General features: G+C 48.6%; 2 protein-coding genes across 2 annotated transcripts; both read right to left on the bottom strand.

The window, feature by feature from the left end:
* Nucleotides 1-2346: 2346 nt before the first annotated feature.
* Nucleotides 2347-6447, bottom strand: DHH (desert hedgehog). Its single transcript, XM_006902476.1, has 3 exons — nt 6145-6447; nt 3266-3527; nt 2347-2972 (listed from the first exon to the last, which is right to left on the bottom strand). Exons 1-3 carry the CDS (start codon nt 6445-6447, stop codon nt 2347-2349), a joined length of 1191 nt encoding a protein of 396 aa, XP_006902538.1.
* A 1587-nt stretch (nt 6448-8034) lies between these two features.
* Nucleotides 8035-20139, bottom strand: LMBR1L (limb development membrane protein 1-like). The gene is made up of 17 exons (XM_006902475.1): nt 19759-20139; nt 17304-17388; nt 16305-16338; nt 15188-15327; nt 14897-15000; nt 14144-14267; nt 13447-13515; nt 13245-13309; nt 12535-12607; nt 12360-12443; nt 12197-12273; nt 11577-11654; nt 11353-11426; nt 11029-11119; nt 10864-10930; nt 8818-8979; nt 8035-8634 (listed from the first exon to the last, which is right to left on the bottom strand). The coding sequence occupies exons 1-17, from the start codon at nt 19828-19830 to the stop codon at nt 8567-8569; spliced, it is 1467 nt and encodes a 488-aa protein (XP_006902537.1). The 5' UTR covers nt 19831-20139; the 3' UTR covers nt 8035-8566.
* Nucleotides 20140-22383: the final 2244 nt, after the last annotated feature.

Raw genomic sequence — 22383 nt, 5'->3', positions numbered from 1 at the left:
TCATCTGTCATTATTATGGTTAAAGATCTTGTTTTGGGCAAATCACTGTTAGGATACATTACCTGGGAAAGAAAGAAAAATGAGAAGCTCATCCACATAGAAGAGTTTTTATCAGAGTAGTCATCACCTGTGATGGGAGCATTAGGATCAAGACAAGTGTAGATTTAGAAAAAAAGTAGGAAAGCCAGGTATGTTCTGAGACAAAGATGGAGAAAAACAGGCCTGGATTGAGAGAAATGGTAGGAGGAAGAGTGCCAGAGGCAAACTTAGTCCACTCCAACTTTTGTCTTTATCAAAAACTATCTGGAACTCTCAAGTGTGCTTTCATATACTGGTCACAGAGTGAGGGAAATGAGGAGCCACTAGGATGATGAGGAATTCTGGATCAGCACAGGCTACAACTATACCTTCTACTTGGAGGAACCACAGATAACCCAGGCACCATAGAGGCAACACTGCCACACCTGGAAGACTTTAAGACGGGCAAATGGGCTCCCCACCAGCGCCTGGCACCAGAGGCTTAGCCCAGAAACTTCAACAAGATAGCTTGACACACTGATTACAGCAAAGAGCTCAAGTGGGTCAGAGATGATGACAATGGTACAGGACAGGATAGAGTTTACATCTCTTATTCACAGGATCACTAGGAGTTGTACTCAAATCCATGGCACTTAACAACAACCATCTCGAGCTGCCTCTGCAAGGAAAGCTTCTCTGTTACAGGTCTAATCAAATCCTCCTTGCCTTTTACAATTGTCACTTTCCCTTGGTCTCTCAAAAGCTGATTGCTGTCAAGTTGTGAACTAAATCATAACTGATGCTCCAGTGGGTTTTCAGAAACTGTAAATGACATGGGAGGAGATTATCCATCTTTTCCAAAGGAGCAGCTGAAGGATTTGGACCACCCACTTTTGAGTTGGCAGCGCAACTCCCTCACCACTAGGCCAACAAAGTTTCATTTTGGTCCCTTAAAGGAACCATAAGAATAAACCTAGAATTTTCCCGAAGACCACCAGAGGGCAGTGTATTAGCAGGGACCCAGTGAAAATGTCCTATTGCTGTAGAGAGGGGTTGGCTCAGGACAGTACCAATATCAGACCCTCAACATCCCTCTTCTAAAGATTAACTTCCTCGAACCTTCTATTCCTAACTCAGCATTTCAAGTGTCTAATGTTTTGGAATCCATAGGTTCCCCGAGCACCCAGGCCAGCAAGGAAGAACCAGATGATGGTAGGGCTGGGGAAGGGCACGTGAAGGGAAAGGAAACCTGCAGACAGGGCCTACACATAGGAAAGAGACTAGGGTTTGATACACCTATGTCCATGTTGGGGTGCTCTAATCTTGTCTCTGTCTCTCTCTTTCTCTCTCACACATATTCACCTGGGGCTAGCCAGCTCTCCAAGTCCATTTGGCTCTTCAGGATAGAAAGGAATGATGAGGAATTCTGGATCAGCACAGTTCCCTGTCAAGCTCTTTCTCTTGACCATAATTAACCAGAGATTCTCACAGGTCACCAGTTAGCCCAATTACTTTCTGTCCAGATCCTACCAGGAGTGAAGACTGAGGCAAAACTGATTCATGGTCTTCAGGGAGGGTTCAGGATTACCCATTAACAGTCAGGAGGTGGGGGAGATGCTTTGCACACAGTGCCTACAGTTACCTGTAACTGTAACCCCGCCTCTGCTGGGACTCCTAAAAACTAAGAAGGAAGGAATGGGACTTTACACTCTCTAGACAACCCTGCCCAGTCCACCTACTGCTATGCAATGGGTAAGGCAACAGAATTATGATCCTTACTGGGTGGAGGAAAGGATCTACAGCTTAAAGAAGAGCGAAGCTCATCTCTTGCTGATCGGTTGGAAGGCCCCTCTGAAAGAAGGAAGGTTCCCAAGACCTGACGTGAGGAAGGGTGAGTTGACGCAGCTCTGGTCCCCTTTCCCGTCGGGAATGGAGGTATTTTGTCAATAAGCTCTTGGAAGCCTTCTCTTTATTAGCCCACCTGTAGGAAAATGTAGATGTCAGATTGGCTGGCTCTATCTGACGGTGTTAATTCCATGCCCAGTCCCTCTTCTTACCAGGCTGAGCATATAGAACATTATATTACAATTTATAAATAAAAAATTAAAATAAAACTACGGGGTTGGGCTGAGGCCAAATAGTCCTGGTCAAGGAGTGCTGTCTGTCTGCGGTCTGGGGTCCCCTCCCCTCGGCTCGAGTTTATGTATTACCTCAGCTTTCGCTCTATTCCTCCCGCCCTTCCAATCAGCATCACCGGCTGCTGCCCGCATCCCGGATCTCAGCCGCACGCCCCAGGCCTGAGCCTTGAAGTTTCTACACCGGGAGCTTTCAGCCTAGCAGCTCCTCCGCCAGGCGATAGAGCAGCCGCGAATACCAGTGCATGCCCGTCGGCTGGACTGCTCCGCCGGGGAGCAGCGCCCCCAGAGCGTGCAGCAGACGTAAAGGCGCAAAGGCTCGGTGCGCCCACTGGTGACTCTCCAGAACCGCATAGCACGAGGCCAGGACGTCGTTGACCAGCAGCGTGCCGTGCGCTGTGAGCGGTGCGAACACGCCCACGGCTTCCTCCCTCGCTACGCGGGCCACACGCGCCGGCCGAAGCGCGTCCCCGCCGGGCGCCAGCACGGAGTCTCCAGCGCGCAAGCGGCGCGCAAACACTGGTGCAAAGTCGCCCGGTGCAGGCGCTGGTCCTCGAGCAGCGAACACCAGGTGCCAGGGCGTGAGCAACAGCTTGCGCGGGGGCCGCTCAGTTTCTACAGCCACGAACGAGGCCCGACGCTGCAAGTCCCTGTCCAGGAACAGCAGCACCGGCGTGGGCACCACCCGGCCGGCCGCGTCGGCCGCCAGCACCCAGTCTCCACCATGCAGTTCTCGCAGCCCCTTCCGCTCGCCGCTCCGCAGGCGCACCGTGGCATTTCCCGGAAAGCAGCCACCCGCCCGGACAGCCAGGGAGTTATCTGCAGGAAACAAGAAGGATGGATGGAAGCATTGGACGAAGACCAGGGGCTCCAGAATGTTGGCACACGCTCTGAAAGCGAGGAAATCAAATCCAGAAGAGACCTCACAGATTAGTTCTGGCACAGCGTGCACTTCCTCACAAAATGGGTCCCACACTGAGCAGAAATGCAAGGGAGGTTTACAATAAAAACGCCCAGTTTCTCTCCTAAGGTCACAGGGGAACTGTGCAGCCTCAGTCTCCCGGAGGGACCCCCCCCTTGGGGTGGACCTCACCACCCGCCATCTACTGTACCGGCTTTGACCGACACGTGAACGTGGTTGCGGGACTCGTAGTAGACCCAGTCGAAGCCGGCTTCCACTGCCAGGCGCGCCAACAACCCATACTTATTTCGGTCGCGGTCGGACGTGGTGATGTCCAGGGCACGGCCTTCATAGTGGAGCGAGTCCTGAGCGTGGTGACCATCCTCGTCCCAGCCCTCGGTCACGCGCAGGCGCACTCCAGGCCACATGTTCATCACAGCGATGGCAAGAGCATTCACTCTCTCCTTACAACGCTGGCAAGGAATGCGACAGTCACCCTTCCCTTCCCTCAGGGGGGACAGGACTAACCCGAGGGTCCCCTCCATGTCCTCCTGGGAAGTTAGTATCGGTGTTTTATGTAGTTTAAATAACTATATAGAGCATCGGTGTAGTATATAGTTACATAGTACATAGAGTATTGTAGTATATAGTTATTTAGTACAGTACATAGAGTATCAGTGTGGTATATAGTTACATAGTCGCCAGTGGGCTTCCCTTTGCAGAGCAAGCATGGAGGTCTAGGAGGTAGTTGAGAGGGGGTGCTTATACTACTTTCCCCACTTTTGGTGCCCACTAACCTAGCTTGGCTCAACCTAGGCCAGGGCTGAGAGGGCAGGCAGAGGGGAGAAAGCTGGTAAAGGAGGAGCTGCGCAGCCTGGGTCCCCGAGAGGAGCCCCAGTTTGAGTCTGTCCCCCGCCCCAGGCCTCAGCCGCCCTCCCTCCTGATTCATCTTTTGTTTCGTTCTTTTCCCTGGCACCGGGCATCACTTCCTTCCTTCCTTCCTCCTCCTCCTTTCGGCCCCTAGCATTAACCTCTTCGTGGTCTGGGTGCCCACCCCTTCCCGAGGTGCCCTGGTGGAGCAGGGCGGGAACAAGGCTATTGGAAAAAGGGTTGGGTGGCGGGGGCCGCACGAAGTACAATGGCCATTCTCAGGAATGACTTAACCAAGCGAGAATCCTGGGCCGAGGCCGGGGACGCGCCGGGAGAAGCGGACTCAGCAGCTCCAGCCACAAAGGCGCTTTTCAGCCGCCCCAGCGCAGGGAGAGGAAAGGGCAGAAAGCCGCGCCCCGCAGCCCTGCCCGGGCCCGCACCCCCTCCCCCAGCACGGACAGGCTTCCGAGTACCGGGGAGACTCTGCCAGCCCCGAGCGCCCCCATCTCTCCATCTCGGTTCCAGAGCCCTCACAGAAAGGCGTGGGAGCAGCACCTGAGAGTAATGAGAGCTACCCTAGGAATCTGAGGGACCCCCTGCAGGGTGGGAGGAGAGGAAGCTGCAAGCTTGCATCCATGGGAGTGAGACCACTGTTATCTCTGCAGTTCACTTTGGGAGTTGGAGACCTTGGGGAGCACCACAGCATATACACAGTGGGAGGACGCTCCGAGACAGCTTGCTTTGCTTCTTCCCTCTTCAGTCTGTCACCTCCAACTTGGTTTTCTCCAAAATGCTAGACAGACACTCTTCCCTGCCCTTTTCCTTAAGTCTTCCACACCTCCAGAGTTGGAGGAAGGGGAAAACAGGAAACACGATAACCCCACTTTCTCGTCGTTTTGTTCCCTAAGGGGGACCAGAGGCCCTGACCTGCGGGGGCAGCAGCCCAGTGCAGAGGCAACTCAATAGAGGCCTTTTGCAAGCCAGCCTGTGGGAGATAAGCTGGACAGAGGGAGTTCCCAGGCCTGTTAGAGTCTCTGCTGCGCCTATGCCTTGCTCTGCCCTTCTGCCGCAGGTGGCAGTCAGAATAAAGGCCAAGGCTAGGAAGTTTCTTAACCAAGAAAGAGTTCAGGGCAAGAGCAAGAGGGAATTCTTTGGGTTTCTTTCTTTCTCTGGACAGGTTTTCCTGACAAAGTAACCTGGAAAACTGTGGCAATTAATCAGAGGAAATCCGTACCCCTCCCTACCCCCCAACTTTCCCACCCCATACACAATTAGGTGGTGTAATGGAAAGTATATAGGACTTGGAATCAGGAATGATGCATTCCAGTTTCAGCTATGCAACTAATTAGTTGTGAGATTTTTATTTAATTACTTTTCCTCCTGGACACAGCTCCTGCTTTTCCTCCTGGATACAGCTCCTGGACTCGGTGATAAAATGGGTTGATGAATGTGACCTCTAAGTTCTGATATCTATCACTGGTCAGAGGTGGCTCTTCTCTCGCAAGGTATTGCCCTCCTCACCCTAAGCTTCAGTTCCGGCAGATACTTAACACATGGCAGTTGAATTTACATTAATTGCAAGGAAAATCCCTGATCTGAGCTGAATTTGGGGACATAAGGGTCTTTGCGTTCTCAGGTGGGCCCATTAATTTTTTTTTTTCATTGAGAGCAATCATTTAGACCTTGTAATATCGCTGCCTTAATTCTAGGATGTTTCTCTCATCCACAGAAAATTCCTGCACACCTTCATCTCAGGTAGATGGCCTGATGACATTATGGACCCCTCCCCAGTTCCCTTCAGTCACAGAGCTTTCCCACAATCAGGATCAGGACCCAGGCTAAGGGTAGAGCTTTCTGTCTGGTACCCAGCCAGTTCCTGGCCCCCTGGCCCCCAGCTCACCCCAGCCCTTCCTGCCTGGCTCAGTGGCTGACCCCCGGTCCACGCCTCAGCCATTTCCCGTCTCGACTGCCGCCATCCTCCTTTCCCCGCCCTCCGCTGCCTCTCCCAGCTTCACTCTCACTAGTTCCTCCTCCCCCTTCTCCATCCCAGCCTCTCCCAGTCGGAATCCCTCCTGGCTGCTCAGACCAGCAACAGGTAGAGTTGGGGGAAACAGAGAATTGGTTAGTCTTCCGTAGATGACTCCTGGCACACCCCGGCATCTGATGCAGGAGGGTGAAATGTTGAGTGTCCTGGTGCAGGTGGGGAGAGACCCTTCTTACCTCAGTCATGAGACGATCAGCGCCACTGTTCTCCTCGTCCTTGAAGATGATGTCGGGGTTGTAGTTAGGTACCAGGTCCCGGAAGCGCTCCGAGCCTCTTGTCACCCTGCCCTCAGCGGGCCCACTGGCACCCAGGGTCCGCTCGGGCATACTAGGCACAAACTGCTTGTAGAGCAGCGGCACGAGTTGCTTGCGCACGTAGCGGCGCCGACCCACCGGGCCACGGCCTGGCCCGCAGCTCTGGGCTGGTAGTGCTAGAAGTGCCAAGCAGCACAGGGGCACCAGGCTGGCAGGCAGAGCCATGGAAGCAGCCGACTATGGCCAAAAGGTAGGGTTTTGGTCCTCACTAGGTAGCCGGTTAGTTGGGCATTTCCCCGGGCTCCAGTGCGTGCAGCTGGCAGAGTTGCCCTGGAGTTCTTTTTGCTCTGCCCACCTGGCTGCAGCTAGCTCTGCCCATATGCCCGCGGGGCCCGAGACCTACTACTAACAGGGCATCATAGCAGGGAAGGGGGGTCGTGGGTGTGCCAGCCCGACTCTGCTGCCCGGCTCCGGCGCTGCCAGGACACCTTGGCTCCGCCTTAAGTGGCCCCTGGCCCCGCCTCCCGCCCTTCTCCCAGGGCGGTCCCGCCCCCTCCCCCTGGGGCGGGGGCTCTAGCGGTCACTGCTGGTCCATTTCCATACAGAAGTGTGTCCACTACCACAATCCAGGCTGGCACTTTTCTAGAAAATCCTAACCTCCTATCTTCTGATGCCTGGATAAGCACCTTTCTTGACCAAACCATCCTTGCCTACCGTGGTTGACAGCCTTTTGCTGTCAATGTTCTAGCTTCTGCCCAAGACTAGTTCAGCTTTTGAGACAAACACCATCTCCCTTTTATGTTATGGTCCTCTCCAAATTGCCCCCATTCCAACTCTTCTTGCTTGACAGTAATCCAAACACAGGAGTAAGGACCAGGGATTCTCCTGGGTTGCTTTATAGCTCAGGTGGGAATGCTTTGGCAACCCGAGTCAGGTAGAGTTTCCTAGCTATTCTGTGGTTCAGGGCTTTCAGCTTTTGCCCCCTCTTGCCTTTGCCAAGCATGCATATAGCTTGACAATAGCTGTTTACTTTCCAGATTAATTTTAATTTAAAGCTGCTGGAGGGCACCAGAGACTTAAAATCTCTGTAAATCAAAGTAAGAGGCCACCAGCCACTCTGCAGGATGGGCAATCTCCTCCCTGTGATTAACTGCCTCTGAAAACCTCCTGAAGGGTCAGCTATGAGTTGGTACACAACAAACCTGCTAGAAAGCACCAAAAACATAAAAATCTTTTAAACACACTGATTGCTTCTCTCACCCTGTACTTTTTCCTAAACTGTACTCCTAAGCCATTCATCTCAGACTTTGAGCCTCCAACCCTTCACCCAGCAACCTATTATCTCTTAGAATCACTTCCCTTAAGAAGCCTTCTCTGATATCCCGACACTGCCAACTTCTGTACTTCTTGAAAACTGCCATCATGGAACCATATTAGAATTGTCTCCAGACTGGCAATTTTCAGCACCAGTTGGCTTTTCATGACTCTTCAGACTTGATGAAGCACCTGCCTTACAGTGTTCAGCAGGTATTTGTGGAACCTACATTTTCTTGTATTCCATACTTTACAGAACTCCCTTTACCTAGTTCTTTGTTTAGCACTCAGGACAATTTTGTGTGCACCAGAGAACTGTCATGGTAACTATACATACAATTAGTATGAGGGGAAAGGTGTCCCAAGAAGCTGTGCAACTGTCAGGTAGAGCTGTGCAGCCAAGACTGAGGGTGTGTTTATGTGTGTGGTGGGGAGCTAACATCAGATACAGGTTTCCCAAAGAATGCAGGTAGACAGACAAAGACAGGTTCTTGAAAATAAAACTCAAACAAAGTAAACCCTGGATCAATTTTATTGCTGATGGTTCTGGCCTCTTCCTCCCTGTGCTTGTGGCCTCTCTGTTGGTCCAAAGCCCTTCCAGGGTAGCACAGTGCATAGCCTCTGCTGGTCCAGCAGCAAGGAAGACAACCTGCCTCCCAAGTCTGTCCCTAGCCCAGACCTTCCCTCACCCCCTCCCCTCCCTATTGCACATCAAATCATGTAAACATGGCTATGGGCTTGGCCCAGAACAGCATTGAGGCAGAATGATGTGTAAACGGATTTGGGACCAGAGACTAAAGGCAGTCACCCAGCCCCACCCCATACTGTGGCCCACAGTTAAGTCTAGAGAGCAGGGGAGCCTGGTCCCAAATTCTGGCTCAGATTTGCAACAGTGCAGATGGCTTAACTCCCCTCTGCCAACCCCCTCTCAGATTCCAGGTCCTGAGATCTACCCACCCATGGGCTCCCCTCCAGGCCTGGGAAGTAGATGGCAATGTCCAGTTTTCTCCCTCCCACCCCCAACTGGAGGTCACTGGTTCTGGGTCTTCCGAGATGCCCGAGGAAAACCGGAGACAGTCAGCGGCAGTCTGTCCAGTCCTAGAGAGGAGGATACAGTAAAAAAGAGGACAGGTCCTGCCCCTCAGGGATAAGACAGTCCAGTCACAAATGGATGACTATAGATAGGTACAGTACAGGCACTTCCCCCACTTGATCATCCCTGTTCCCAAAGCACCCCACCTGACAACCATTTCACACGTCCATGCCCTCCACCCCTCTCACCAAAGGCCTGAATCAGCTCTGCCCGCACAGCTGCAGTGAAGGTCTTCACCAGAGACAGTGTGGTAAGACCTGCGAAGGCTGCATTGTAGAGGAACACGATGTAAAAATTTCCCAGCCAATTGAAGCGCCCAAAGTCACCAAGCAGGTCAAAGCGAGTGAGGCCTGAAGTACAAAGGTCAAGATTACAAGGTGGGCTCCTCCCCCAGCTCCTACTCAGAGCCCAACTTTTTGCTGCCTCCCGGTGGCCACATCCCAACACTGCAACTGATAGGATGGCCTCTCCAGGATATCAATTATCCTATGCTACAGCAGTTCAGGGCTGTTGCAAAAAAGTGGTAAGCAGCGAGCTTGCTCTAATTTCCAGTGGGGCTACCTCTGGCTCTGGGTGTCCCGAGGGGCTCCTTGGGCCTACTATTTTGTTTCTGGACCAGGAAACTACAAGCTGGTTTCCAGGTTTTTTTAAAGCAGAGTAGTGTAGTAGTTGAGAACGCAGACTCTGATCAGGCTATTTTGATTTAATCCCACTTCATCCTTAACTAGCTGTGTGATCTGGGGTAAATTCCTTAATCCCTGCCTCAGTTTCCCCCATCTAGAGAGAACATAATGGGACTCAAATGACAAAATAAGACAATATACCCAAAATATCATCATGTTTCAGATGGAGCCCTTAACAAGGTTAACATGAAGCAAAAACTCTGGGGCCCTGGTTGTTGTTAAGTGCTGTTGAGTTAATATTGACTCATAGTCTTACTCATAATGACAGACTAGAACTGTCCCTTAGGATTTTCTTGCCTGTAACAGCAGACTGCACGTTTTTCTCCTGTGGAGCATCTGGCTGGGTTTGAACTGCCAACCTTTCTATTAACAGCTGAGAACTTAATCCCTGGGCCACTAGGACACTTTCTGGGGCCTTTGTTGTCAATGTATACCTCTGAGTAATTTCTGACTCTTAGTAACTCTACAGAACAGAAAAGAATTGCCCCTTATGAGTTTCTATGTTGTAAATCCTTACTAGACCAAGTTACAGGAACCAAGGCTTTCCCCCTGTGGAGCAACTGATGGGTCCGAACTGCTAATCTTTCAGTTAACAGCTTAATACTTAATTACTGTACCACCAGGGCTTCTTCTGAACTCGACACTTAAAAATGTTCCTACTGCACTCAACCTAATGGAGTTGTTTGGTAGACCCAGAACCCTGGTTTCCTCCTAAATCCTCACGGTATAAACGAAAGTGGTGCAGTGAAGAGAGTATAAAATTGGGAGCTCTGGTGGCTTTGTGGCAAGAAACAGCACTGCAATCCCAGAGGTCAAATCTACCATGCTCTGCTGGAGAAGGAGGGGCAATCTCCTCCTATACCAGTCAGATCTGATTTGATGACACACACACAAAAATAAAAAATTTTTTTTAAAAAAAGAGTATAAAATTAAGAATTAAAAATAATTGGATTTGAATATTAAATCATGTTTAGTATGGATGATGATTTGGCAGGGATAGCCGTTACCTGTAGAGTTCCCATACTACTGTGGGGTAACCAGTTTACATTTCTTAATTTTAATAGATACTTTTAGATTACAGCTCTAAGATAGGGGGAAAAGAACTACATATATATTCTCTAATTTGGGAGAAAAGCCGTGGCTGCGGCTCAGGAGACAAGGATTCTTATCTGACTGCCTCAAATCAGCTTTGCGATAACTCAATAGTTAAGGTAACTCAATTAGCTTCTCTCTTTCTCCTCCTCAAAATGAGAACTTTTTATTGATGATCCACTTCAAAGGAAGATTTGAGGAAAAGTGGTACACACAAAATAAGTAAATAGGGAACCAGTGGAGTATGGAAAATGGAAAAAGGAGGAGTTTTGCATCAACACTACTGTGGAGCTCAGTATGAGGACCTAAGAGCCTCAGTTTCTCCATCTATACAATTCAAGATAATACCTCCTCATGGTTTCTTATGGGAATTCAAGAGACAAAATGTGCACATAATTCCTTCCTACCACTCATATGTCCACAAAAATCCCAATTCCCGTGGCTTCTTTTGCTACTTACCCAGGGTTCGAGAGAACACAGGAAGTGCTGAGCTTAGAACCAGGAGACAGACACAGTTTCCAATTATCTGGATGGGAGGTGGAAAGGGGAAGATGAAGGTAGCACAGTTGCCAGAACCTAGCGTCCACTCAAGTCCTTAGAGAGACGGCCTCCCCTCATAGCTACCTGGGTCATGGCTGTGTCGTGCCATCTGGGCCATAGACTCCGAAACAGTGGTGAGCTGTAGAAGCCCACAACCGAGGATACCATCAGATAACTGCCACTGGATTAAGGAAGAACTGGCCAGCTCACAAGGATCAACATCTCATTTTAAAAAGAACAGACTTCACCTGCCTAGTCTTTCTTTCAAAATCAAGTTCCTTCTTTCTGAACCTAACTAATGTTAATGAAGATTATCCCATCTCCACCACTACCACCAAATATCTACCCAAAGTAACAAAGGAGTCAGGTTTGGAGAGAAAAGGCAATGGTGGGTTTTCAAAAGGATACAAAATGAGTACAACTTGAATGACAGCACCAAAGGAGCCCAGCTTGGAGAAGGACACCTGGCCCAGGGAGGCACCCTGAGGGATGGAGGCAAATCAGTGTGGAACAATCTCCACCATCAGTACCACTCAACACCACCCAGTCTTTTCTCTGATCACTTGTTTCAGCCAATATATATATATTGACCTAAGCCCAGGAGAGAGTCATGATGGGAAGAATGCCAGTACCTGCATGCCCCTGGGCATGGCGGTGTCATCAATGAGCAGCTCCAGAATGTGGATGGCCACAATGAGCACAGACAGGCCCTGTGTGAAGCAAGGTCATGGACTGTACACTCTGCCATTTCCCACAGGTGAACTAAGCTCAATGGCAAGAATACAGACTATGTATGGTTCTATATTTTCATGATAACCTCCTCAATGCTGCTGCAAGTAAGAGTACATTTGAGGGTATTATAAAAGATGACCCCTTGAGGTGGAAGTATTGTAGCCAGTCAACAGGAACAAAAGGAAAAGGAATCTCTTCTTTCAAGCTAACAAGATCAATGTGGATGTCCAGGACATGGAAAGAGGTGATGGGCTAGATTTCAACCTCATGCTCATCTAAGGGCAAACAACTAACTGTACCAACCTTGTAATCCTAAGATAGCTACTTATTTGAGCTTCAGTTTCTTCATCTGTAGACTCACGTGCTCAGCATAGAGCAGTGATTCTCCACAGAGAAACATTCAGTGAAAAGCAACTACTGTTATTGATGATAAGCAAATCTCTGTTATCTCCTTCCTCAGTGAGTAGATCCAAAGTATTTTGAGCCTGTTCCTCACCCACACCAAGTCTGGTGGACATACCGTCAGCACCAGCAAGCACAGCATGGCCAATGGGTAGCCCAGGTTCCGTTGCCAGGCTGAAGCCTTCTGCCGCTTCTCTGTGCAGGAATAGGAGGCTGTCAGCAACGGTTGCTGGAACTAATGAGCTACTCTCATTGATCCCAATCTCAACCAATTCACATACCCAGTAGGACCCTCTGGGTTTGCAGAGCCAGGACCTGTCTGTGCAGCAGCTCCATGTCCAAAGGCAGCCAGCAGGAAGTAGGGTCTGTGATAAAAGAACATAGTATTTCCCCCTAGTCTTGTAGTTTCTGGTCAGGGTAGGCCTTCAACCCCAGCTGAGGAGAACTGCTACTCACTGCAGATCCTGCGGGTCAGAGCTGCCTCTTCAAAGGCTGAGCAGTATAGCTGCTCCTCCAGGTCTTCTAGAAGCTGGGGACAAAGGGCAAGGGTGAAAGATTGCTTCCTGATCCTAAACTCTGTTCAACCCAGGACTCCACAGTCCCAGCCTTTCCTCTAACTCTCATCCATCACTCTGTGGCCAGCTCCTTCATCCAGTCCTTCTCAACTGCCTTGTATCTGGTGACCAGCTTCAGATGATGGGAGTGAAGGATACAGGAGCCAACAAACGCTATGGCCTTTTGCAAGCCGTGCAATACCCAACTCCAGGAGGCAGAGTGCACATAAAAGACATCACAGATTTGCATGTTTATTATTCTAATTTTCCAGCTGATGGAGGAAAAGGTGCCCTTTTTCTACTCACTCAGAGGTGAAAGATGGATAAATAGTGACACTGCTCTGGACCCCCTAGAATACCTCAATAGTCAAACTTTGAATTCCTTTAATGCTTTTTCTCTAAAATTTAAAATATAACTGTCCACAGAGAGGCCACACATGGGCTTTCAATAGACTAGGTTTTTCAGGGAACATGAGATGGGCCCAGGGCTTGAGTGGATCTGAAGCTGAAGGCTTGACTCACAAAGCACAAAACACCACCTGCTTCACTGTTTGGCTCCAGCTTTATAGGAAGCTTGTCCTGTAGAATTAAGGGACAAGGAACACTACATACCCGAGGCTTGACCAACAGCTTCCCGGTGACTGAGAACATGCGGGCAAGACCTAGTGGAGTACACACTGTGGGGACAGAAGCCAGTTACCAACCAGACCTTTCCCTCTTTTCCTAACCCCTTTCCTTGCCCTCTATCTTTACCATCCACCCCTGGTTGCTCTTTTCAAAGCCCTCATCCATTCTCCTAGCTCCACTCACTCACCCAGGAGCAGCAGGACTCCAAGGAAAGAAATGCAAGAGTAGAGGTAGGGAAGGTAGTACTCCCAGAAGTCTGCACATAAAGGAAGAAGAAGAAAGTCAGCTTGTCTTTCCTCTCCTGCTTAATAAGGCAAAGATGCAACTCAAAACCTACAGGGAGTGGCAAATACTGTCTATCAGGAAAGATGGTGTAGTGTCAGCAGGAGGGAACAGTGAGGATCCTAAACCCTATTTAAAGGAGATGACTCCTTTAGCTCCAGTTACCATAGACTAGTGTGGTCAGTTAGATCCTCTTCCTTATCAAGCAAGCTCAGAAATCTTCAAGCCACTGTGAAATCTATCAAAAAATGTTGGAAATGGGGACACTCTGGTGGCCTAGTGGCAAGAAGCTGCACTGCAATCCCAGAGGTATGCGGTTCAAATCCCTCAGATGCTCTGCTGGAGCAGGAGTGGCAATCTCCTCCTGTACCAGTGAGATACAATTTGAAGATATACACAAAAAAATAATAAAATTTAAAAAAAATGTTGGAAATGGATTCACATATGTCCTTTAATCACTGCAGATGCCCAATAAAACACTTCTGCAAGCTGAAATTGAACACCAGCTTAAAATTTTAGCCTTAACCTTGTCCACCTAGATAGTCACTTTAGGCAGAAGAGACATTCATCTTGAAGAGTGGGGAGGAAGCCAGACTCCTTACCATAGAGTGACTCCCTGCTGGTCGTCTTGTCCACAATGGCTGACGCCACCCAGACCATGCCCAGTACCAGCAGGGTGAGGAGCACCAACATCACCACGGTCTCGTAGACACGGCCCAGAACACCCTACAGGAGTAGACAATACATGAGAGCAGAGGTCAGTCCCTCTGTCCTCTACTTTTCAATCTGGGTCATTCCAGGTGTTCTTCATTTGTATCTCCCCTCCTGGATCTATTATTTATCCTCATCTTCCTTGCAAGGTTTGGCCCCTGAGGTCTGCATCACTCGTTCAGTTTGGCCATGAGGAAGACCCAAGAAGAATAAAAGGTAGAAACAGGTAGTTCCAGAAACTACCTGTCCCCCTCAAGCTAGAAGTGGTAATAACTTCCTGTTACCATTACTTGTATTCTGAATTCCTTGCTCCCTCAACTCCTGACTAAACATCTACCAACAGTTTCTTCATTCAAAATATTTATTTATTCATTCATTCATTCATTCATTCATTCTTTCTTTCTTTTGCGTGTGTACTGTCAAATTGGATCTGACTGGTACAGGAGGAGATTGTCCCTTCTTCTACAACAGAGCATCTGGTGAATTCGAACCGCATACCTCTGGGAATTGCAGAGCAGCTTCTTGCCACTAGGCCACCAGAGCTTGCCTGAAAATATTTTTAATTAAGTCCCCCCACCCTAGAAGCACCATTTGAGTGAAATTTCATTCCTGACTAAATTCTGATTGCTATATAGCCTACTCACCTTTCTGGAGCCAGCGAAGCCCTCAGACTCTGTGAAAAAGTATGCGAAGGGCATGAGGAAGATGAGGGACAGGTTCGAGAATAGAAAAACAAGGTTCCAGAGGCCTAGAGGAAAAGAGAAAGTACAGGTGGCTGGTAAATTGGTTCATGAGAGGCCCAACTCCCTGGCATCTGACTCTGTGTTGAGAGAGATGGGGGTAGGATGATACACAGTTGATTAGGCCAAGGATGTGTCTGCCTGACTCCATCTACTCCCTATCCCTACCCCAACATACAACCAGGAGACACGCACCATGGATGAGGGAACCGTTTAGCCACTGGATATAGTAGTTCTGAGGCAGTGAGAGGAGTACTTCGTTGCTAAGGATGGAGAAGGGCAGGAGCAGGACAGCTCCCAGGGCAACTGCCAAGGTAAAGGTGCACAGTTCAAGCCTGGGCAGAGAGAGGAATAGTCAATACCCTTCGTTAGCTCAGATACTTAGGTTGCACCCAAGCAACTGAAATCACTTCCAATATCGCCTATGTACTGTAGACAGACCTAGGAAAGGAGTTGCCTGGTTGGCAGTTCTAGCCATTGTCTTCCCTTCCTTTCCTTCCAGAGAAGCCTTGGAATGTGGGATGGGTAAAACCTCTGGCATTTATTGGAATAGGAATCTGAGCATCTGCCATGTCACTTGCCCAGGTTGTCCCCAGGAATTTGGTCCTCCTACACATGCCTGTGGGGTGTACCAGTCATTATGCCAAAGATGAGGGGCTGGCTTATCATCCCTTAAGGCAAAGACTTTCTAAGCTTCTCTCCTTTCGGTGGCTAAAACCCAGGGCCACCACATTTGACTATGCCTGCCTGAAGGTAATAGGGCAAGACACAGGGGAAGCCAAAATCCAGCTTCTTTGGCTGCATAAACTAAAAAGTGAGATCTTTATGTAGTTGGTCCACAGAAGCAAGAGGAGGGTCTGTCTTCTAATCGGTATTTACTTCTGATCTCTGCACATGTGAGTTAACATCTGTAGCCCAAAGGGTGGGCCTTCCTCTCAGAACCAAGGACGTTCTTAAATTGGAGTTTCCACCTTCTCCAGCCCCATCACTCTGCACTCTCACTCCCTTCTCCATTGGCTGTTGGGAGATAGAGTCAAATTGGATCCATTTCCAGTGACTCAGGCACCGGCTGACATTTCTTGCCCATGAGGCTCCCAGACACTTCTAGCCTAACCAGGGAGACAGGAACAACAGCTTTTCTGAGCGTCCCCACTTTGGCATAAAAGATGAAGCAAGAAATGGGGTGGAAGCAGAAGTTCACTCTTTGCTGTGTGGAACTCTTTTTCTCCCCTCTTCCTTAGCTGCAGGGGTATCCCTAGATCCCATTTCCTGAAGGCCAATGGTCCCCAGATGCTAAGGTAGTGGCACTTACGCAATCTTATTGACAGTAGCATCTTCGTCATCCACTACAAGAGAGAGGCACAGGGAAGAAGCAGACATCAGTGAGTAGTTCTAGGAGTTTACTGTGCTGTTTCGTGTACTGTTGCCCTCTCCCCACCACTGAAAGGAGAACCTGGCCCACAGAGGTAGGACTGAATAGGAATAGGAGGCTCTGGGAAATGTACACTGAGTCCACAACCTAAACTCTGGCTAAGGTGGCAGATTAAAGATAAGTGCCCTAGCTGGAGAGAACATGGGTTCAGAAATTCTCCCTCTTCCCCTTAATTTCTTACAGTACAAGATCCTCTTTGTAAGTTCAAAATAAATGATCAACTGGTCTGTGAGGTTAGTTATAGCAGTGGCTGAGTAAAGGGAAGAGAGATGTGGAGCAGGAGTAAGAGGGAGGGAAAATTCATGTAAAATCCCCAGAAAAGGTTACAGTGAGGGGGAGCTGCCTTCTTGGGTAGAGAGTCATGACGATATCCTAAAGGAAAAGGCTGCGGACAGGACAGGACCTCTGATACTTGGACCAAGACAGGATGGTCTGAACAGGCTTAGGCTAGGACCTGGGGCAAGTGTTCTCCCTCCAATTGCACAACATCTACAAGAAGGAAAGCTCCATGGTGATATTTACCCTGTAGTTCTTCATTTCAGGTTCATTAATGGTTTCCACAGTAACCAATTCATTTGGTTCACATAATGGCAATGGACAGGGAAACTATGTTATGTTCATTTTTTAGAGAATGACTCTTTGGGTCAGAGAAATTCTAGAACTTGCCCAGAGATTTTATCAGTGACATACTGACAAATTCTACTAGACCTTCCATTAAATCCTGCCCCTGCCTGTGGAGAAAGGGAGGTTCAAGAGTCAAAGGCTCCAGAACAGACCAGCAGTCACTTTTATGTTCCCAGTAGGTACCTTAGGTCTATTCCCCGAGGCCGGCCCCATAGCAACTAGAATGCTGGCAGAGGAGAGGGAAGTCGCAGGTACCTGTTGTGAACTCAGCAGGCTTCTTGAAGCGAGTCAGGGCGATGTGGCAGAAGATGTAGAGTGTTGCAAACAGAAGTGTAGATATCTGTGGCAGAGTGTGAGCAGGGATGAGAAGCACTAATTCCCAGCACAATCCACAGTCCCAAGGGTCTCACTGTTAATTCCATGGGCTTATTTCCCCCAAAGAAGGCTCTATACTTTCAAGTGTTCCATTTTTTGCCCCAGTATTTCTAGTTAGGACCTCGGCTAACTCTAAGAAGCAGACAAAGGCATCTATGTACCTAATACATGGAAACAGCATCATGCCCAGGCCTACAAGGGTTTTCCTGGCAAAAACAGTTTCACCCAGAGGAAAAAAAAAAACAAACAAACCCTACAAAGATATACATGCACACAGACCTGAAATTGGAAGCAGAACTAATTACTCTGAGCACATTACTGGAAAAAGAAGCAGTTTTGAGGGTTGGAAGGAAATGTCTACATTGTCCTGGTACTCCCTCCTTCTCCCCCAGCTATCCTTGACCCATGTTCCAGAAAGGGATAAGTAGACATTGAATCATGATGTTCCTAGCCCAAGTCAGAATTTCTATTCTGTGCTTATTTATGGATCCTGAAGAATCAGGTCTCCTCTGGGTCAAATGAAAGCCTCATTTAATCCTCTGCCCCTAAGAATAGGCTTAATCTCAGGCCCTATCTCAGGTGGCCTTGTAATTCTGAAGCCAGAACTCAAAGGGCTGTTAGTCTATGTACCAGTGAATAGACCTCTAACAGTTACAGCAGATTTTGGCGGGGTTAATCTGCGTTATGTATGTATCACTACTCTAGTGCAAGTTAACACACTGGTCTGTTTAGATCCACGCTCTGTGCCAAAGAGGCTCAAGAAGAGATGATCTGGTGTTTAAGGAAGGCCAAGAAGGCACGCTGAGACTTACAGATCCTCTTGACATTAGAAAGAATCTGAACACAGTTATCCACACAAGCAGGGAAGAAGGCAGAAGAGTCATGGGTCTGAGACAAAGTTTGAGCTTTTGACAACAGGGAAACAGAGTAGGAAGAAGCAGCTGGGATTGTAGCTGTAAGATTTTTACAGCCCAGGGCTCTGCCTTGAGCTTGCATTAATAGCCAGGAAGGTGGGAGGGCTCAAAAGGTCAGGTTGGAGTTCCACGCAGTTCCAGCATTTCCAGAGGAGACAAGGCTGTTCTCCAGAGGAAGGGATGGAAGCCAGATGGGGGAGGCACCAGAAGCCTTCCAGCTGCACTGATAGCACTAATGCTTTTAGCTAACAGGACTGAAGGCTGGGGGAGACACATGGGGGACTGCTTCTCTGTCCAAGGTCTCACTCCTCCCTGTTCTCTAGGAATGTACGCCTCTAGTCTTACATTATCTCAAGGCCTAGGTATGTCTGCACAGTGCTGCCCAGCCCTCCATGTGGGACAATCTGCCAAGGAGTATACAAGGAAGCCTTCCTGAGAACAGGCCTCATCTGTATTCTCACACATGGCCTGATATATTCTGTACTTTCCAGTCCTCAGTCAAGGTAAGATCTAGCAATGCACTAGATCACTTTACCCTCCCTCCAATCTGAGAGACTGCCTGGAGAGCAGAGCCCAGTTTGAGAAAAAGAAGTTTGAGCCTAGCAGAGGGTCACTTTACTAATTAACATGTCTGTTTTTCACACCATTTTTCTTTCTATTAAGGTTATCTATTGATTAATTAATCAAGGGAAGGGCTCCTTGGCGGAAGAGATGAGAATTCAGTGGGCGCTGGGGCCCAGAAGTGAGGAGTCACAGTGAACAAACAGCAAGGAGGTGCCCTCTAGAGAGCAGGAGGAGGAGGAGGACACCAATCAGAGAAAGAAGAAACCCCTGAATGACGGGGCAACCAGTTTAGCAAGGGTTTCCAGGAACATCAACAAGGTATACCCCATTTCTACATATTACAATCCACTCCAACAAGACTTCTTTATTCTGAAAACTTCTTTATCTGTCACCCTCCACACCTATATTCTACAAGGAATCCAGCTCAGTGACAATACCTCCCTTTTCACCAAACATCAGCTGAGTTTGCCCTCAACTGAGTCTGAGAGAGAAAATGTAAATAAAATCCATCCCGACCAGACTCTCAGAAATGCGGGCTCACCAGATATAAGTGATTGCGATAACCCGACTCAGAAGCAGTGAGGCTCCCGCCCAGGAACACCAAAGAAAGGGGTGCCGGGAGGGGGAGGGGCGTGCGGAGGGGAGGAACGGAAATGGACCGGCTTTGTTTATGGCGCAGGGATCCGACCCCGAGCTCCCCACAAGACTCCAGGGGTCTGTCGGTCACTGCTCGTCCCAGGTTCGAGCAGAGGCTGACGGTGTTCTGAGTCCAAGTAGTCCGCTCCGCCCTAAATAAACTTCGTTCCCCAAACACCATGTTTCTGTCCTACTCCCTCCAGCCTGGCACCCCAACTCACAATGCACTCGCGGACCCGCTCGTGGAATAGCTGCTCGCGCACAGATAGCACCTCGTAGTCAGCTGCTTCCATACTCTGCTCCGCATGACTGAGGCAGGAGCGTCTCTGGGCCCGGGGAGGACGAGCGGGGATGAAGCCGCCGCCGCCAAACACCCGGACCCAGCCAAGGAGCCTTTCCTCTGAGCCTTCGACGGAAACTCTGGGTAATTTGGGGCTCAGATTCAGTCGCCCGGCGCCCCGCCCTTAAAGGGGCAGGCACAACGGCGCCTTATTAAAGGTCTCAGGAGTACAGGGGCCTCTCTCTGTTCCCTCCCCTTTAAGGTCGGGCCTCAGTCACATTCCAACGCAAACACCGGCAACAGAGCTCGCTACTAAGAAGCGTATCTCCTAGTTGTATCTTTTAAGCGATCAAATGACGACACAAAGTTGGGCGGGTTCCTTTTAGGCAGCGGAACACATTGGCTCTTAGGGAGCTGCCCCTCATCACTGGAAGGATTCTAATAGGCTTGCTCGTTGAGAGGAGGCGGGCTCTTTAATCTATAAAACTAAGCAACCTACTCGCTCTGCTCTGGCGGTTGAGACTTTTAATAGCAACCTTAACTTTTAATTTGGCCGTGGTTATAAAAATGAACCATTTGCATCGTAAGTAGCCAGCCACAATATGAAAGTACCATGGAGGTTCTGAAATAGACTGCTGCCGAGTAACCTGAATGTACTCAGAGTTTAATTGGGGGTGCGGGCGAAGGGAGAGGTCACCACTGCTAGGATTTTTTGCTCAACTCGGTCATTTATATGGAAATCCTAGAGTGGGCTAGGACAGATACTAAAGAAAAGTGGGTAGTTACAGAAATAACTTTGTGATGAAATTCCTACCTTGGTTCATTTGTTTGTTAAGCATTAGCTGATCATTTTACTATGCGCGGCTTTTTATAGATTTTGATCTCCCTTTAATAGCGCAACAGCTCTTCAAAGGAAAGTGTTATTGTTAGTCTGGGCAAAGAGGGCCAAAGAGAAGAATGAAGAATTCATAACTCAAATGTTGATGGCCTTGCCTGCTTGAGATAAGAAGCAAATGACCTTGCCTGCCTGGCTAAGCTAGCAGGTGGCTCTTAAATCAGAATGGAATGTCCCTCCCTAAAGACTCTTTATAAAAATCCTCCCCAGGAGTTCACAGTGTGACTTCCCATCCTGCCTATCCAGGATGAGGAACTCACCCGGGAGCTCCCCTTCCGCCCCACCCCCCTTTAATAAAGCTGCATTAAGCTTTCTCTCGTTCTCTCTGATCTCTTCTTTAAGTCCACTAACCTAGCCTAACCTAACATATGGTGGGGATTCACCTTCCTTTCTAAATTCCTTCCAACTGATGTACAGCCAACTACTTCTGCTAAACCATAACTTGCTCACCAAGCCCCTTCTTTTGGCATTGTGCCTTAACTCTCCTTCCTTAAACAATTACTCTGAAAAACACTCACATCACTGTATACGCAAACTCTCGTCTAAAGTTTTGAACCAAGCCACTAAAGTCACATCAGAAACACCATTCTCATCAAACAACAGGCACCCAAGCCTCTCCTACCACACTGAAGCAGGCCCTGTGCAGTCATCCTAACCACTTCCACAGCTATTAAAGTCATGGGTGACCCCCATTAACACCACCTTTTTCAAGTCAAACATGTTCCCCTCACTAAGTAAATTTCCTATGCTCTAAATGCCAATACCCAAGTTGAAGTCTCCAGTAACATTCTCCAAGTTAAGCAGACAATGATACAACAAGCCTCTGGAGAGCCACAAACTTTGCAGGCTCCAACTTGGTTCTAAATTATCCAGGGTACCTGCACCTTACTATTCCTTAACCAAAGTCAAATGGCAACCAACCTTTCTCATTGTTAACTGTGTGTCTCTTTACAACGACCTTTGCTAGCAGCAGTACCAATGAATTTCTCTAAGCCACACTCCACCAAAACACCTCAAGCCATTCCATCAGCCCAAACTGAGTGTTCTACCACTCAAGAACACATTCCCTTCTGAAAGCCAAAGCCTGATAAGAACACTAAGCCCACTTGCATCTAACAGCCTCTGCTGTGAAACATGAAAACTGTATACACAATGCCAGCATAAACAAGCACACTGTAGCTAAACCAGGACAACGCTTTTGATGTAATAAGACTCTACACAGAATTCAATCACAAGCCTTCTCCCAAATTAACTAAAAAACTCATCTCTAACTTAAATTTTCCTTCTCTAAGACCAATAGTAATCATAAGCATACTGTTATTAATCACTCCATGTCTTTTCAAGTTTTTACTTCACAGGATCAAGAAGATGACCACATTAATTCTCCCCTGGCCACTAATCCCAGACTGACTCACTCCAGGCTCTAAACTCCCAGATCATCGCCCCTGTTCAGCAGGAAGTAGCCCAAAGAAAGATACGTTGCCCTGTTTTATCACTAAAAAGAGTCTAAGATGTTAGTCTGGGAAAAGAGGGCCAAAGAGAAGAATGAAGAATTCAGAACTCAAATGTTGATAGCCTTGCCTGCTTCAGATAAGAAGGCAAATGACCTTGCCTGCCTGGCTAAGCTATCAGGTGGCTCTTAAATCAGAATGGAATGTCCCTCCCTAAAGA

Source organism: Elephantulus edwardii, unplaced genomic scaffold, assembly GCF_000299155.1.
Source record: "Elephantulus edwardii isolate Elephantulus edwardi_28Jun2011 unplaced genomic scaffold, EleEdw1.0 scaffold00418, whole genome shotgun sequence".
Classification (NCBI taxonomy): Eukaryota; Metazoa; Chordata; class Mammalia; order Macroscelidea; family Macroscelididae; genus Elephantulus; species Elephantulus edwardii.
Note: the sequence above shows the minus strand (reverse complement) of the source record. Positions and strands in the feature narration are given on the sequence as shown.